The sequence below is a fragment of the Magnolia sinica genome, chromosome 14 (genome assembly GCF_029962835.1).
Source record: "Magnolia sinica isolate HGM2019 chromosome 14, MsV1, whole genome shotgun sequence".
In the NCBI taxonomy this organism is placed as follows: domain Eukaryota; kingdom Viridiplantae; phylum Streptophyta; class Magnoliopsida; order Magnoliales; family Magnoliaceae; genus Magnolia; species Magnolia sinica.
Genome location: NC_080586.1, coordinates 14,101,522 through 14,120,779, shown reverse-complemented (window position 1 = coordinate 14,120,779; position 19,258 = coordinate 14,101,522). Strand labels below are relative to the sequence as shown.

The 19,258-nt window shown below is 37.9% G+C and overlaps 1 protein-coding gene across 3 annotated transcripts in view; it reads right to left on the bottom strand.

Annotated features, from left to right (window-relative positions):
* Positions 1-208: 208 nt before the first annotated feature.
* LOC131225562 (peroxisomal fatty acid beta-oxidation multifunctional protein MFP2-like) overlaps positions 209-19,258 on the bottom strand; it is a 32,611-nt gene continuing 13,561 nt past the window's right edge. For 2 of the 3 annotated variants that reach the window (XM_058221111.1, XM_058221110.1), the window contains exons 7-18: positions 9,031-9,086; positions 8,599-8,901; positions 8,426-8,512; positions 7,300-7,474; positions 6,891-7,012; positions 6,622-6,785; positions 6,031-6,285; positions 5,301-5,422; positions 5,024-5,145; positions 2,263-2,411; positions 1,411-1,549; positions 209-576 (exon numbers count right to left, since the gene is read on the bottom strand). In XM_058221111.1, coding sequence (XP_058077094.1) covers positions 535-576; positions 1,411-1,549; positions 2,263-2,411; positions 5,024-5,145; positions 5,301-5,422; positions 6,031-6,285; positions 6,622-6,785; positions 6,891-7,012; positions 7,300-7,474; positions 8,426-8,512; positions 8,599-8,901; positions 9,031-9,086 — 1,736 coding nt within the window. In that variant the 3' untranslated portion in view covers positions 209-534. The remainder of the gene's footprint in view (positions 577-1,410; positions 1,550-2,262; positions 2,412-5,023; positions 5,146-5,300; positions 5,423-6,030; positions 6,286-6,621; positions 6,786-6,890; positions 7,013-7,299; positions 7,475-8,425; positions 8,513-8,598; positions 8,902-9,030; positions 9,087-19,258) is intronic. The other variant, XM_058221112.1, reaches the window with a different exon arrangement.

The following is a 19,258-nucleotide window of genomic DNA, read 5'->3' as shown; positions in this document are numbered from 1 at the left end:
CTACAGATTAACAGTTTATGGGGAGAAACACACCAATGGTCCCATATTCAACTGAGGAAGTAACTCTGTGTTGAAACGCAGCTGATCTACACCTCAAACCCAATCTGGGATGGTTATTTTTGGACACTGTTAGAGTGGAATGCAACAAACCAATGGTCTAGAAAACAAACAATAGGTCCCACAGGTCAGAACAGAAAACCCAGTTAAATTGTGCAAAAGAAGGGTGCCATGCATCTTATAATTCCATAAGCCAAGTTGGAGAATGTAACATAACAAATGTAGATAAAAACTAATGCTTTATTATTAAATCAGCTAAACAACACAAGTCCATAGAGGATTCGTATAATCATATCTACAGCCTCTCACCAGCCTCTATGAAAACTAGTACCACAATGACTTGAGATGCATGTGGTCCAGCTTGTTTAAGATGCTACCTTCTTAATGGCCTAACTGTAGATTGGCTTGCATGGATGTTAAGAGGGCCACTTCCTGGGAGAGGGAGAACAAAGGATAAGATTGCAAAGTGGATCATTTTTATAGTCGAGACTTCGCCTGCGCCTGCTCCACTGGGCCACACTGCATCAGTAGGTTAGTATCGGTAAGCAAGTTGAATGCACACTGAGAAGTGGTAATGTATTCTACAGTTAGGAGAGAGTGAAGACATGGTATAATTCAGAAAGAAGAAGTGATAATGTGATTAGTGCTAGGAGAGTTTGAAGGGGGGACGTGAGGTGCACATGCCAATGTGGTAAGGGTGCGATCCAGGCAGCCCATCAGCTGGGGCAACATGAACATTCCCTGGCTCAAAAAACATGCTGGTTCTTCATCATGTGGGCCACAAATGTATATTGAATATCGACTGTAGTCACTGTTGGTCCATACATGTGTGTCTGACTTGATGTTTGGGCTAGGACATGTTAACTGTAGGCCCTGCGTGATGAACAGCCTGGATACTGCAAACTTCTTGGCTGATGTGAGTCAACTCTTCAAGCCCCCTTGCAGATAGCCTTAGCATCTCTCATGCTAATATCATGACAAATCCAACAAGCTCCATGGTACACTGGAATAAATGTATGACATATAAATTGTTTGTGCAGCAGGCTCATCAAGGATGGGCCATAACACAAAATACAGTGGTCAGAAGATCCTAGCAATTTGAAACCAGGCAACTAGAATGAGCTGACTAATGGCTCACTCTCACTGGTCAGCAGTCCTTTCGGGCACTTGACGTCATCTGTGATCTGACAAATGTGATTTTGGACTATGGCCCATACATGACGGGTCTAACAAATGGGTGGTCAGGATTTCATATGCATGTTCCAATCATGTTGCATTTGATATTAGCATTTCCAACATTATACAAGCAAATTGCTGTGCAGAAGAAGAAAGAAAAGTGCTCTTATTTCTCACCAGAGAAGCGCCTTGGGCAGCTCTTTCAGCCAAGTAGGCACAGGGCTTAAAGAAATCACCATATGTCTTTGTCCATGCATTGAGTCTCGAACAGATGTACTTGGATCCGTAGGAATCAGCCCAAAACATGACCCCTCCCCTGAACACAAAAGTACCAGATATTATGGTTCCATGTCATTTTTTAAAGCCAGTTTGGATTCTTGGAAAGGAGGTGTCCTTCCCTTGAAGTTAACTTTACTTTGTTTTTGAACTCTCTCTGTGGGAAACGTATTGGCCAGTCCATCCTCAACTCTCCACATGTACCAATATGCCAATGTGCGCATGTGCCACATGCCACTGTCTAGCTTCAAGTGCCCCCCATGTGCCAGTGTGGTATATGCATGAGCCACCAACTTTGCTTGCACCCCACATATACCAATGTGCCATGTGCTACCTTCATCTTCAATTGCCCAAAAATGTACCACAGGTGCCAACATGTCATGTGCCATGCCAATGTGCACAAGTGCTACATGCCACTGTCCACCTTCACTTGTGCCCCATATGTGCGTGCCACCATCCAGCTTCAATTGCCACTGTCCCTGCATCCCATATGCAGGCATTCCAGTCCAGGTGGCATGTAACTACCAGGAAAAGCTTCCCACTAAATTTTGCTTTTCCAAACAACAGACTTGAATATAGTCCCCAATTTTCAAGGAAGACCTTATTGAAAAACAAGGAAACAATGTTTCTTTCCCACAGTTTCCAGGAAATAAGAGTTTCTGAGAAACAGTGTTTCTTTCCATGCTTTCCACAAATCCAAACAGGTTACGGAAAACTATTATTATTATTTTTTTAACAGGGAAAATCAGGGACCTGTATGGAGGGAATCCCATGCCCATGACAGAAGCAATGTCAAGGTCTGATGACTTCACTGCAATTCCCTCTGCAAGGACACGGCAAGCCTCATTGACGACCGGGAAGAAGATCATCTCCACTATATCTTTATCTGATGACTTCATCAGCTGCATTCAAGCCCATGTAAGAAAAATAAACCCGTAAGATTTTGTAACTGAGTCGATCCACAAGTAACAAATTTTGGATGAGAAAATCCATGAGTCTTTTTGACATGGATATATCATTTAAGCATTTAATTGTTTTACAGTTTAAAATAATGAGGGTGCAAGTTCTCGAACAAAAATATACTTCTAGAACGAATAGAAGAAAATAGATGCACTGATAATAAAGAAGAAGCCTAGAGAAGCAATGCACAAAAAGGATACGAACTTGATACATCAATCATATACAGCCAAGTTGCAGGAGATTAACTTTGACCAATCCGCATATACAGCCAAGTTGCAGGGGATTAACTTTGACCAATCCGCATTTAGCATGCGGCAGTAAGATCACTGAGTTGTAAACCTATAGTGTACTAAGGTCGTTCCCAAAGAGATGTGATTTCCATTTACTCCACAACCCAAAATAGCCAACTAAACTCGATGTTCAGCTGTCTTAGGTGGACTCAAAGAAAACAACTAGGTATTAAAATAATATTCTAAATCATCATTATCGTAACCTTGTCCCGGGCACATGGAAATATGGGTGTTATAAGTGGACTTCCCAGGAGGTACTCTCACCCAACAACACTTCTGCAAAGTTCTTATGGGATACAGGTACATTAGTGTTGGTGCAAATTAACATCTGAATGACAGCAAAGCTGGCATGTAATTAAATACTGCATTAAAGAAGTCACCGACACCATCATCATATAAGCATTATCCCAAAAACTGGGGTTGTCTACACGAATCCTATTCCCCCATTCCACTTTGTCGAGGACCATATCTCAGTGAAACCATAGATCATCAAGTCTTTTCTTACTACTCCCCCACATTGTATTGGGCCTTCCCCTTGCCCTTTTAGAGTTTCAATTTGAACGAGCTTACTCGTAACCAGCACAGTTCTTGGTCTTTTTTGCACATGGTCAAATCATCTAAGTCTACTTTCCTTCATCTTATTATCCACTAGTGCTACCCTGTTCATCCATCACAACATCCTCATTTCAGCTACACTCATCCTATGGATATGTTATTCTTTAACTGCCCAACATTCAGTTCCATAAAGCATAAGTGATCTTATAGCTATCCTATAAAAATTTCCCTTTGGTCTAATTCGCACAGGGCGATCACACAAATCTCCATTACCAAAGCTCCACTTCATCCACCCAGCTTGAATTCTAACATCCTTCTCAATCTATCTGCTCTCACGAACTATCAACCCAAGATATTGAAAATGATCATTTTGGATACTTCTTGGTCAGCAATCTTAACCAATTTCTTGTTTCCACCCCAATTGTTACTAAACTTGCATTCCATATACTCTATTTTAATTTGACTAATTTTAAAACCTTGAGATTCTAAAGCCTACCTCCATATTTCTAGCATTAAAGAACTAAATATAAATAAAACTCCCCTATATCTCTCTCCAAAAAATAGAAAATACAAATAACAATTAATAAAGAACAAACCTTTTATCAATTTATATTGATTAAAATGAGTTGACTTAAAATGGTTACTAGTCTCGAAGTTTGCCTTTGGATAAGGCTGAGTTTAGGGTCGACTTGATGAGTTTTAGAACTATGATTTACTTTGATTGTAAATTGAAAAAGAATCACGACCGCATAGATGGGAAAAGATCTTATGATAATTGTATTGTAGGCTTATGATGCAACTAGTTGCATTGGACAATTGGGACAGTCCAACCATCAATCTGAATTATCCCTTTTCAGACCACTAGTGGCAGGCCACAACACAAAAATCATAAAAAATCAGATGATATTGACCCTTTGAATGTAGGCCACTTTTGCTATAATTATTTGTTTAACAATCCACAAATCAGATGGTCATCATAATTTGACTTCCTTACAATCAATAAGCAATCCAAGACAGGCCCATGGCATATCTGTTGATTGATTGGATGGTTAGGACCATTCAATTTGTGTGATTGTTGCATCATTAGCAGCCAAAAGCATCAGGAATAAATGGACAGTCCGGATTGATGATTGGACTCGTCCAAACTTTCCAAAGTAAATAGTTGAAATATAAGCATAATTTGAAATTTTGTTTGCTACGACTCCAAATCATTCGAATGGTATCAGCTTTGGTGCAAAACGAAACTTGTCGCCACACCGATGCAGGACCAAGTCAGCCGAGTTGATGCAAGTTGCACCGGTTTCAGTCTCCAGGCAAATCACACTACAAAACCGCTACCTAAATCCACGGCCATAAGCCTATGATACAAAAAGTTGTATAATATCATTTCGCTCCTATATGTGCATGTATGCTCTAACACCGCCTGGTAGGATACGCTGGCTGGTCCCAAGCCTAGGTGAAGGAGGTTTTAGTGTGATGAGACAATAATATGGTGCACCACTCCAAAAATGCTAATTAAATCCATGATCATAAGCCTATGATAGTTGTATAAGACCATTTCCCTCCTCTATGTGTGTCTGTGTTCTAACACCGCCTGGTAGCAATGCGCTAGTTGGCCCAAGCTTGGGTGAAGTATGGTTGATGATGATGAGACAAGGCAATAATGATGATAACGATGACGACAATGATGAAAGGGAGAGAGGGGAGACCTTGGGATCAGCAGTGACACCAGCAATGCTTCTTGACTTCTCAATGTATCTTTTTAGTTCAGGGTCCGGTCTAGCCTTGCGTCTATCATCATACACATAGAAACCTTTGCGAGTAGCTTCGCCTGAGAAAAGTGCCACAGAAATGTGTAATGTTTAACATTTAGAACCTTGATGGGTCCTAGAGGATATGATAAAAAGTATCAACATTGACTATAATAGAAAAAGGGTGACAGTAATTGCTTAGTTTAAATATGTGCAATGACATATTTGCCCTTACCTGCCCTCTTATCCTCAACCATGATTGGAATTAGCGCCGCTCTGTAGCACCTTTCAGGAAAATTCTCAACGAATTGCATACCCGTTGCTAGGGCTACCCCAAAACCAACCAGATCAACCATTCTGCACAAATGAAGTGAAGATCATAGCTGATCCATTTGTTCAGCATGCAACCATTTCGACACAAAAAAATGGGACTATGAAATGGGCACTTCATGCTATTCTAGGAAGTCCATGCTAAAACATGTTTAGTGTTCAAATGGCATCTGTTTATGGGAATCATGACCATTGATTTCATGTGTTACCACATGGATGGGCCAAATCTAAAACAGCAAGGTGATCGGACTAAGGTAGCCATCCAAACAAGGGCCTGAAAAAGGACCGGCAGTTCAAACAATGAGCACTGGTCTGTGAAACTCACAACAATTGGATTGTCCAGGTAGTTCAATAACTACAAATATTAGACACCATATGGCAGCCCACTAGACCAATGGTCCCAACCAGATTATATTTTTGCCATGTGTTGGGGATGGCTATCTGGTCCTAACAGCATTTCTCATTAGACAAATCATCCTTACTTGAAAGGATTCATCTTTTTTTCCCCGGGGAATTTTCCGTGATTGGTATGAAATTTTTTTCTTAAACTCCATAGACTTACTGATCATCATATTGTAGATGATGTAACAGGATGGTTTTTAGATCATCAAATTAAAGTAGTGATTTCTAGATACCTAAATGGGCCCATTGGCATTCCAAACTTGGTAACTGCACGATCAATCTGATAGACATCTAAACCGTGATCAACCAATAAGAATGCTGATTGCGAGTAAGGAAAGAACATCCGATTGACAGCGAAACCAGTGCAATTTCCGACCACAACAGGTGTTTTGCGGATCTTTTTCCCAACAGCTAGCAAGTCAACAATCACTTGAGGAGATGTCTTCTGTGTACGAACTATTTCCAAGAGCGGCATAACATGAGCAGGACTGAAAAAGAGATGGATACATCAGTTGGATCAAATTGAAGGGAACAAGTAACACCACGTGTAAGATGATCCAAACCAACCGTCCCATGTGCCCCACCATTGGTCCTCCAAAAACCCAAATTTGCTTTGTATAGATGACCTAACCCTCCAATCAATAAATTTCACATCAAGTGTGAACCATAATTAAGTTGTCTTTTGGTGTCAATTCGTGTGCCAGCAATCAAATGGTTAGTATCATCAAATCATTTTGAATTTGGGTCTATGGCAGATTCCTGGTTGGGCCCATTGAATAAAGGTCTGAATCTCATTCATATCAGACTGTTTGAATTATACATACCTAAAGAAATGTGCCCCAACGATACGATCATGAGACTGTGTCTTTCCGCCAATCAAATTTAAGTCAATTGTAGAAGTATTGCTAGCAAATATGCAATGTGAAGGGCAATACTTTTCAAGATCAGCGAATATTTGTTGCTTCAAAGAGACATTTTCAATAACAGCCTGTTTCAGGAAATGAGTACCCAAACACACCACATAATAAACACCGGTCAATAAATGTTAGAGAGGTAAGATAACTTTAAAGAAAAAGGCATTATCTGGACTGACCTCAATGACCATGTCAACATCTCTGAAGCTTTCATAGTCAAGAACGCCCTTGAGAAGAGAAAGGGTTCTCTCAAACTTCTCCTCAGTCATTTTCCCTTTCTTGACTCGACTTTGCAAATTGGCTGCAAAAGAAGTAGGCATTGCATGCATGGAGCTTTCAGCCGTGGAAAAAAAAAAAAGATTAATTGGTATCTACATCCACCCTGGTAAATAAATGCACCTTTTACTTTCTATTTTTGGCAATACAATAGTACAAAGTTGTACTGTGTTACCAAAAGTAGGGAGAAACGGTGCATCTATCAATAAGGGAGGGTGTACATGGTGGCTCCCAAAAAATAAGGTTCCAAGGGATACAAAAAGACATGGATGCATAAAAAATACCATAATACAAAAGTAACGTAATGATCACCTTTGACTCTAGCAAGTCCTGCCTCTAGGAACTTCTCATTCACTTCTTTCAGGATCACGGGATAGTTACTCAGTATCAATGCGGTTGTTATTCCAGAACCCATCAATCCCCCACCAAGAACGGCAATTTTAGTTATCTTCCGTGGCACCAAACCCATGTCAGTGATCCCAGGAACCTGTTATCAGGAATGCAGGAGGAAACTAATAACTGATATGGATATTTACGCAGGTAAATAGATATGTATTTCTGTGATTACATGTTTAAACATACATGTGTATGTGAGTATGTATGGAGAGAGAAACACATGAAAGAACCGCAAGATTTAAAATTTAAAAATAAAAAATAAAAAAATAAAAATTTAATAGCATGTTGGATTCTAAATTAGTGCAAGAAAATTCTCTTTTCTGACCAATTCAGAAGGATACTTATCTCAATGGTTGCAACTAAGTCCTTAATTCCATCAATAGTACAGTGCTGACAGCCAAGGTCAGAGTTAATTATTCCATGAAAATAACATATGATCTCACGAAAGGTATAAATTTAAGCTGGATGAGCTCTTTCCTCATGTTATTCTTTCCAAAAATGTTGCTGAATTGTATCCACTGTCCCTTTTTTCAGGGAAAAAAAAAAAGCTTTTGCATGCCGTATGATTTCAAGAAAAATATTGGCAGCCAAGACAAAAACAATATGATATCTAAAAGATGATCTACCTTGAAGAGGTTGCTTTCCTACATTCCTTAGTGAAATTATAGAATACTCAATTCATGTCTTCTGGTGCTTCAGAAAACAACACAAAAACCCATGACTCTTCTGCCTTTTTTACAATATAAAAGACTGAAACAGGTGAAGTGCCCCTTACATTGGCCACACAAAACTTCTTCCTTTTTTTTTTGGGTTGCGTAAAGAGGTAAAATAAAAAAAAAAACACATAAGGATGCTTTTTTTTGAAAGGTAATGTAAGGATAATGATGATGATGATGGGAATTCATCACTTAAGACAGGATTATTTCTTTCCAGATGTGTGTGTGTGTGTGTGTTCGCATGAAAGCATGCATGCACAAGCACATGATATGCACACATGCATGCACATACACAGACGCAATATCAACTAGAAATTCATTCAAACCTTTGAGGTTGCACGTTGTGCAAAGAAGACGTTGATCAAGCTCTTGCAGGTATCAGAGACAAGAAGTTTATTAAAAGCTTCCACCTCCTGCCAAGCCAGACAAATCATAGCGTTCATGAATAAACATCATCTGTAGGCTGAAGCTTGAATGAGAAAGCGGCAGTTATACATACCTTAAAAAGTCCAGCACGGGGGCCTGAAACAATACCCTCTTCAATGACGTCAATGCAAACCAATGGGTGGTGAAGATTGGGAGCTTGTCTTTGGACCTGGGCCCTTGCAAACTTGAGTATTTCCCTAGCCTCCCCAAGAGGCTCTAACTTGTCATTTCTGTAAAGACTTAAAACCCATGGTCTTCTACGATCAAGAATATCCAAAGCCCAACGACGAGCCGTCATTAATAATTCATCTGGTGAAGCTATGTCATCCACAAGACCCAAGGCATGAGCTTCCTCTGCTTTTATTGGCTTTGACATCTGTACAGAGGAGAAGGCAAATAAGCCAGAAATTTATATGACTTCAGAATTTTTCATTACCGAAAAGGTGAATTAATCTTAGGAAATAAGAAAAACATTTGAGTCTATGCAACATTCATGACAGCATACCAACATCATTTCAAGGGCCTTAGAAAGCCCCACAAGGCGTGGGAGCCGTTGAGTTCCTGAGACAAGACAAGACAAGACAGTCAGCTTGATGGAGTAAGAAAAACCAAATGTCAAAATTAGAAAGACTCACCTTTTAAAAAAGAAAAAGAAAAAAAGAACGCCTCTAAGAGCCCATTTGGCACGCGTCATAGGACTGTTAGCATATAAAGTACTTAGCACCTATTTTCTCCAATATTAATTGTCACACTATGACGATTGCAGGATTCCAAGAAAAAGTGTTCCTTTCATCGCGCCTCGTGTAGCCATAGAAGGGAGATGCATGAGATCCACACCATCCCATCACATGTGCCACCTCACAATACCCCTAAGGCCTAAAAATTAGGCTCATCCAAAACTCAACTCAGCCACACCAGAGGTAATGGTTAGGTTTTCACGACCACCATTGGTTGCGTGTGGAGCCCACCATAGTGTCTGCATGCCATCCAATTCGTTCATTTGATGCATCCTACCAGGATTAAGGATGCTGGAAAAAAAAAATTTAAGAAAAAATAGGACATTCCAAAACTAAATGGGTCTCACCCCATGAATTAAGATAGGCATGATTTCACATTGTTCCCTCTGATTTAGCTCACATGAATTGGTGATCAACTTGACTTTTGGGATCAGACAAAAAATAGAGCAGCTCATCTGATGGCGGTATAGATCTAATTTACATGACGCATTCCTCCCATGTCAGCAGTAGGCACACCTTGCATGGGTATCCCTTCCGCTATGCAAGTCTAGGTTTCTGGGTTTCCAATTTCATGTGATTCGTATTATGTAGTATGGTGGTTGATGCACATGCACTTGAAAAGTAGTGAAGTCATGTCAAATAAATTATGTTGGAGCGATCCAAACCAAAGTGTTCCATATATGTTACAATATGGCTGTAAACCGATACCTATAGGTAAAAGCTGTGACCATTACGCGACATTGGGGTGAAACAGGGCAGTTGGTTTTTTTAAACCGTGTTGACCGTTACAAGGAGTAATGGCCGTTACAGGGCATACAGTCGAAAAACGACCACTTCTTTTTTCTATATAAATCCATTTTTCTGCATTTTTTCACTTTTCTCATTCCAAAAACTTTCCTACATCATTCTACAATAGATTTTGAGCATTCATATTATAATTTTTGGGATTAAACTAGTAGATTGAAGCGATTTGGACAAATAGAAGCTCCAAGAGCCATTTTTTCAAAGCAAAAAAAAAGTGGTATACATGCTTTTTTTTTTCGATTTCTATTTCTAATGCTTGATTGTGATGTGTAAACAGTGTTCGAAATATCTCCAATATTATCAAAATATCTCCGATATTATCTTTACCTCCAGTTCAGCGATACCGATAACACTGGTAGCGATACCGATAATGTTGGTAGTATTAGAAATTCTAGGTATTAGTAATGTATCGCTAAATATCGCCAACGTATCAATATCGCCAATGTAATCGTCAATATTTTCAACTATGTAAATTTTAAGTGTTGCTTGTATTGCCAATGCATCAATATCGCCAATGTATCACCAATATTTTCGACTATGTAAATTCTAGGTAATGCTTGTATCATAAGTGCATCGACGATATTTCAATATGTATTGATATCATCAAAATTTTGTTTATTAGAATTTATTTATTTTTTCGTGGGCACATGGTTGTATGTAGTGTTCAATTTGTCATTGATAATATTGATAATATCTCGATATTATCGATATTGCAACATACGAGATATTGAGACCACAATCTTTTGTTTCCTCTCCAAATGTTGATGATTTCTTGGTGAAGTATTATGTGTTGTTGATATTTTGCAATATCAATGGATGTTTGGATAGAAGGTCAGAAGGTTAAATAGGCCGGAGGGGATAGTTGGACTAATTCTTACAACAACACATGCTTTTAAGGCCCCAGTAAATGGAAACTTGTCATGTATGCAGTATTTTTGCAATTTTGTTTTATTTCTAAATATGCAAATGTGTACATTTTAACATCTCTTGAAGTTTCACTGAAAATTCCACCATTTTTCCCATGTTTCCCCACATTTCCGGTTATCAGCGATATTATCCACAATATCAATATTATTTCTGTATCCCTGGCTAGCGAAACTTGTACCAATATCGATACTTCGAAAACTGTGTGTAAATAATTGAAACATATAACCATGTTCATAAATTCACCAAAGAACCCAACATAACACACTCACCAAAGAGTGCACCATTACACTACCATAAACATGTTCAAAAAAAAAAAAAAAAATATTTGAGTAGATTTGGAATATTTACAATATTCTAGATTTTCTAGCTATTTTATCAGAATTTTTCGAGCAAAATGAATTTTGAACCGTTACGAGGGTCGTAACAGTCTTTATGCTCCTGTATCTGCTGCTACGACCGATACCCATATTAGTAACAGTCCTTCGATTAAATTTTTCTGAAGTTCGGTTTTATTAAGCAAAATTGCCCAAGGTAATTCCAACAATTTCTATGCCACATAATCATGTAACATGGTCTATCTATGATAGGACCCAGACTTTGGTTGGTCGAGATTAGCAGAACATACATCAACATGTATCATAGACAAGAAACAAACCCTTATTGCAACTACTTGAAAACCTTCGGCCATTACGAGCATCTCTTTAACATGGTCTGTTTGGTTGGTCGAGATTAATTGACTGTAAATCAACGTGCATCATAGACTAGCAACAAACCATTATTGCAACTACTTGAAAACCTTCGGCCATTACGAGCGTCTCTTTGTTATTTTCTTAGGTGGGCAGAGATTACACTTCTAAAGAAAACAATACGAAGTTCTATACATTGGTTAATTCATCATCATTATCATTTATGCCTCAACTTGGGGTTGGCAACATGAATCTTGTTCCTCTATTCCGCTCTATGAAGGGCCATACCTTCAGTTATACCTTAGGTCATCAATCTTTTCCTACTACCTCCATCCACGTCCTTTGGGCCTCACCCTTTGTCCTTTTAAAGCCTTCAACTTCTGCCAACTTACTCCTAACCAATGTGGTTCTTGATCTCCGTTGCACATGACAAAACCATCTGAGTCTACTTTCCCTCATCTTATTACCTATTGGTGCTACTCCTAAGTTCCCTAAAAAACACATTCATTTCTATTCTATCCTTCCTCGTCTTGCCACTCATCCATCTCAACATCCTCATTTAAGCTACACTCACCCTATGAACATGTTGTTCCTTAACTGCCCAACATTTCATCCCATAAAGCACAGTTGGTCTTATAGCTATCCTATAATACTTTCCTTTTCAGTTTTAGTTGTACACAACGATCACATAAAACTACAGAGGCACATCTCCATTTCTTCCAGCTAGTTTGAATTATATGGGCAGCATCTTCTCAATCTCTCCACTCAAGAATTATTGACCTGAGGTATGGAAAGTGGTCATTTTGGGTGGGAAACTTCTTGTTCAGCAATCTTAATTTTATTCCTTGTTTTCACTCCTATTGTTACTAACATTGCGCTTCATATACTCTTAGTTTGACTATTTTCAAATCCTTTAGAATCTAGAGCCTCCATAAATCTATCTTTGCATTTACACTCTTCTTCGTCTTGTCAATCAAAACTATATCATCCGCAAACAACATACAGCATGGAATCTCTTCCTGCATATGCCTCGTCAACTCATCCACAACCAATGCAAAAAGGCATAGGTTCAATGTCAACCCTTGGAAAGTATATGGAAAAGAAAAGAAAAGAGAAGACTTATACTGAATTTTATGAATTGGCGCTATTCATTCCAAAAATTAGCCAAAAAAAAAAATTTATCTAAAAAATAGAAAATGAGATGTAAAAATCTGATCTAATGTATGCACGCGTGGATCTAAAGAGTCTATATGTATTCCAATTATCCACACTAAAGATAAATAAATAAATAAATAAAAATGAATTTTGTTGAATTTTATGTTAAAAATAGCAAAATTACAAAAAAATAATAATAATAATAAAATAAAATAAACAAAAAAATCCAAATCGACCACAAATCCAACAAGATATGGTTGAATTTGGTGTTAACCTTGAATTTAACTATTTCAAGCAGGAAAAAAAAAAAGGACTTTTATCTCTCTCTTTTTTTTTTTTCAATTTCCGCCAAATGTAGCCCCCAAACTTCGATTCATTCAAAAGAATCTGATTTCGTGAATTTTTTTAATTTTTTTTATTTTTGAATAGCTATGAATAATTTTATTTTTTAAAAAAATGCCCGACAAACAATCAGGACAGAAGAATGCAATTGAAATGGGAAATTATAAATACAAAATAGCATGAGCTACATTGATGTCAACTTGAAGAAGCGTCATAGCCCTTTCAAATGCATCCCCTTTTTCCTTCCACCAAATTTGATCACATGATTTAAGGCTGTTGTTGAAAAAGTGTGCATCGCGTTCAGCCCAATTGTTCCAAAGGCAAGCCTGAAGGGACGGCCTCCATAATTTTAATCTATCTTTTAACAAGTGAACTCCATGCCATGCCCAAAGTAATTGCGAGACTGACTGTGGCATTACCCATTTCACCTCGAAAATATGCAGAATGTGATTCCATAGCTGATTGGCGAAAGGGCAATGAATTAAAAGGTGATCGACTAACTCCATAGAACTGTTCGAAAGAGACATTCCCCTTTTCTAAAGATTATATATTGTTAGTGTCTAATTTCTACCCGCTAGTCACATGAGGGAAGATGCCTTTGGGAGGGCCCCAAAGAACCAAAATGCATATGGAATCATGCCGTCAAGATTGTGCCTCGAACGACGAATATTATTGTAAAAAGATTTCATTGAAAAAGAACCAGATGAAGATGTGAGCCATACCAATAAGTCAATTGAGTCTAGAGAAGGATAATAGTGCTGGAGGTGAACCAATAGGCATGCGTAGTATTCTGACTCCGAATCGTAAAGGCCTACATGGGGGGCACCATGCTCCCCTTCCTCCTTCAAATGAAAAGCATTTATCTACTACAATGTTCTTTTATGAAGATGAAGCAGCTAAGGATGGAAAAACACCCGCTAAGGGCCTATCTTTGCACCATGAATCCTCCCAGAATTGAATCCAAGAGCCATTCCAAAGATTGAAAGATGTGGCAGCTATTACCAATGGAGAAACCGAGGAAATGGCCTTCCGAATACCAAAAGCACAGTAGAGCGATGCCTTCTTGATCCCCCACCCCCTAGCTTCTAGCCCATACTTTTGTACTATTACCTCCCTCCAAAGCTTGCCTTCTTTTACTTCGAATCTCCATTGCCACTTGCCAAGTAGTGCCACTGCCACATTCATAGAGTTGGGGTCTCTCAAGCCCACTCCCCCTTCTTCCAAGGGTAAGCAAACCTCTTCCCACTTTAAGAGGTGAAATTTATATCTTTCCTCCACACCTTGCGTCCTTGCCACATGAAATTCCTCCGCAACTTTTCAAGCTTTTCTAACACCAATTTCGGGCATCCATAGAGGGACACAATGTACAATGGTAAATTTGAAAGAGCCACTTTTATTAAGGTAATGCGCCCAGCTAGTGATAAGTGCCTCCATTTCCATCTTGATAGCTTCCATTGAAATCTCTCAATCACCTTGCTCCAAAAATGTTTCGGAGGCTTCCCAAGCATCGCTCTTACCCGAATTAATTTCAGCCCGGAAACCTCTTCGAACCACCCCCAATATTTTCCACAAGTTGACTGTCTTTTCCATCTCTGCATAACAAAATAGAAAAGTGTCGTCCCCGGACTGCAAGTGGGATATAATGGGCCCAACGCTCGAGGAATTGAATCTAGATGTTAGACTCACCTGTTGACCTTTAGATAACATGCAATTTAGAGCTTCCGCTACCACCAAGAACAAAAAGGGAGAAAGTGGGTCACCTTGCATGAGGCCTGTCGAGGCCTTAAAAAAACCTTTTGGGGATCCGCTAACCATAACCGAAAATGAGGCGGAAGATACACATTCCATCCAATGTTTTAAATATCGACAATATCGGAATATATATCCCACGGTATATCTTGTATCCCACTTGTGGGATATGAAACGTACACGTAGTGCCGATATATCACACATGTTCGATCTGGTGAGCATTTTCAATTTCTAAACCCCCTTTTTTGTTGAAATTCTGTTAAATCAGTGTCAAATGGCTATAAATCTATTGGTTCTTTTCTCGCTTTTTGCGAGTTTCTCAATAAAATGTCTGTTATCTCTATGAAAAAAAATCTATTAGTTCTTCATGTTTTCCATGAAAAATCATGGAATTCGAGCTTTGATTTCGATATCCATTGGTTCTTCATGTTTTCCATGTTCTTTTCGAAATTTTCTTTCAACCAGTTGTTAATTGAGACTAATTTCAAAGTATTTAGGAGTATTTGATGAAATGATCATCACATACACTTTAATTTCGAAATTTGAGTGTAGGTGGTCCAATTTGGGGAAAATTGGAAGATTCAAAATTTCCCCAATTTCTCCCAAGTTGCTTGCAATGTTGCACTCCAAACATGAAATCAAGCATGTATGAGGGCTGAGCTATTGATTTGTTAAGTGCTTGTCAATTTTTGAAAAAAAAAAATCATTTTTTAATTAAAATATTTTTTTTCAAAATTTTCCTTCAACTAGTTGTCAATTGAGACTAATTTCAAAGTATTTAGGAGTGTTTGACGAAATGATCATCACATACACTGTAAATGTTATGCATTCAATTTTAATATAGTTACATTAGTTCAGTCAGACAACACATAGCTTAGGACCCTATACCTATTATGTGCACTTCTCTTTTGAGATGTTATGATTTAGAAGTGTGTATTAATGTCTTTTTAAAAAATCCTTAAAGTTTCATTGAAAAATTCAACCATTTTCGCAATGTTTCCCAATGTTTCCCCATGAAAGTGTGTATTAATGTCTTTGATTTCTAAGTCATGCAACTAATTAATGAGACTTTTGGACTTCTCTGATTTTTTGTAAAATACCCCCTTCCATGCTGATAGTTTCGATGCCAGAAGTTTGAGTGGTTGAAATTGCCTTAGAATCCTCCTTTCAGGCTGATATCATGTTTTAATCTCCAAACAATGCACTAGAGTGGTCGAAATTGCCTTAGAATCACTCCCATAAACAAAAACATGAAAAAAAAATTGAAGAAGCTTGGAAATTTCTAACATTAGTCGTAGCATTGGTTTTAAAAAGAAAATGTTGCCATTTTTTTAGACGTAACCATTTTTGCACACCTTGCTCACTTTTTTTAACACACAATCACACCACAGTATGATTTCACACAATGGGTACTCGAACCAATGACCTCGTGTTGAAACTCTTGTGAGTCTACCTCTACAAATAGGACTCAAATTTGTTACTGCTTCCTGATACATATCCTTATCATGTGAATATATTCTCTTGAAACTCAATTCTTTCCCAATGCCCACTAGATTAACTCTCTAGGGATCCTATCATATGCTTTCTTTAAATCAATAAAGGCCACGTGGAAATCCTTCCTCCTCTTCCTATATTTTCTGATCAATTTTCCGAGTAGGAAAATTAGACCTCACAGGCACGAAACTGGTCTAATTTTCCAAGACATTCCTCTCATGCCTTAGTCTTTATTCAGTCACACCTCCCCAAAGTTTCATAGTACGGCTCATACGTTTAATCCCACGATAGTTAATTAAGCTCTGTCTCCTTTATTGATATAAATAGGGACCACGACACTTTTGCTACATTTGTATGGCATTTTCTTCGATCTCACAATCCTATTGAACAACTTTATCACCCAAAATAACCCAACATCTCCCTTACACTTCCAATCCTTTATTAGCACACCATTTGGTCTTTCCTGATTTCATCTTTCTCAAAGCTTCTTTCACTTCAATTATCCTAATCTAACGAAACTATTTATTGTCTCCAACATCATTTGAATCTATCGTTCCTTCTATCCATATTCTCTTAAAGTGGTTTTCATTTAACAAGTTTTGAAAATATCTACCACACCTTTCATTGATCACATTGTCTTTTACTAGGGCCTTCGGTCATTGCTCCTAATGCATCTAACATGATCTATGACCTTACCCTTCCTCTCTCTCCTTTTTCATGTTTGAAGACATCTTCTCACCCTCTCATCCTGAATCTGTTAGACTATTACAAAGATCCTCATAAGCCTTAAGTTTAGTCTTGCTTACTACCTCTTTTGTTAATCTCTTCTCCCTTGCCATGCTTTGAAAAATGAATGTTTCTCGTGAATTGTTTTTGGTACATAATCATTCCACCACCAAGTTTCCTTATATGATGGGCTTTTGCTTCCCAATACTCGTAAAACATCTCTTGGCACTTCCATAATGCATTCAGTTATCTCATTCCACATAATATTTACTTTTTCCATGACATTCCACTTTCCTTCTTCCATCAATTTATTTATGAAATGCATTGTTTTCTCCTTTTAAATTCCACAATCTAAATTTGAACACCTATTAATTTCACTCCATTTCTTTCATCTCTTAATGTAAACATCCATAACCATTAACCTATGTTCCACAATCAATCTCTCTCCTAATATAACCTTATAATCCTTACATATTGACCATTCTGTTTTCCCAAGTAAAAAGAAATCTATTTGGCTTGTATATGATTCACTTTTAAAAGTTATTAAATGTTCATCCATCATTTTAAAGTTTGTGTTTGATAGAGATAGATTATATGTCATACCTAAATTAAAGAGAGCATCCCCCATCTCATTTCTTTCCCAAAATCATATCCTCCCTACTTTCTTTTCCTACATGACCATTAAAAGTCTCCTCCTATAAATATCCTCTCTTTGTTCGAAATTCCTTGCATTAGTCAATCCATATCCTCTTGAAATCATCTCTTGAGTCTATCCAACCTTACTTGTGGTGCATATGCACTTATAATATTGTTTATCTCCTCTCCTAACATCTACAACTTTATCCTTTAGATCTTGATCTACCACCATCCTAACCCCATTTCCATTATTGTCCTTTCTTATATACCAAAGTTCATATCCATCAATTTCTCTAGTTTTGGCCCCTTTCCACTTGGTCTTTTGAATGCAAGCTACGTTAACACCCCCATACTCTTATTTGTCAATGTTCCTACATTGCAATTGGTAAGAAGGATCCTATTCTTCTAGACTAGCTTCATTACCCACATGAGTCTAGAATGGCGCGGGAAGCAAGGTGTTCCGTATTGGTAACAGTGGGCGTAACGGTGCCCATCGTTAAGGATACGCCGAATCGATGTTACAGGCGATGTGGGGGGCGTAACGGGCGATGCGCCCCTGTATAGGTTTTGAAAAAAAAAAAAAATTTGTTCCAAAAAATCTCGAAAAATATTTGGAAAATCCAAAAAATTATTAATATTCTAAATATGCATCCATTTATAATTTTGAACATGTTTATCCTAGTGTAACGGCCCAATCTTTGGTGAGAATGCTATATCAGGTTGTCTGATGGATTTATGAATTTGACAACCTGGAATTAACTCAGCTTTTGATGCATTGCGTAGGTTACAAGGAACACCCTAGCATGACTTTGGAATGTCATATTGTTCGAATAATCATGCATGTAGTATTCCATCATATAATACAATCTTTACTATTTACAAATGGGGTGTTTGGTTGCTAGTTATTTTAATTTCTTAACAATTTATTTTTTTGTTTTTACTTCCCCCCACAATTCCCTTCCCCAACTTTTCTTTAAAAAAGAAAAAGATAAAGAAAGCCCTAGCTCTTAAGTCTTAACTAGGAAATGGAAAACTTCGGTAGTTAAACTTTCACAAGCTTCCTCAACAAACCCTGATGTATCAATATAGCCTTCCACTCGACAAAGTGTTGCGCTAAATAACACATTTATCATGCAAGTGGGCCTAGAAGCATTAAAATAAAAATTTAAAAAAAAAAAAAAAGAGAGAGAGATCTCCTCTCTTACCTCAGGCTAGTGCATCAAATGATCTTTTCAACGAGCCTAATTAATACGATATGATCTACGAGAACGAAGTTATGATTGAAAGACCAATGTGCAAAGATCGATTGACCATTGCAAGGTTGGATTAGACCCAACTTGTGGACCCCATATCTCCCTAATCCCTAGGAATTTATCACTCAAACCGGCACCATTAGTTAGACCATCGAGTCCAATTCTATTAACAAAATTGTATAACTTACTCTCCTAACATCTACAACTTTATCCTTTAGATCTTG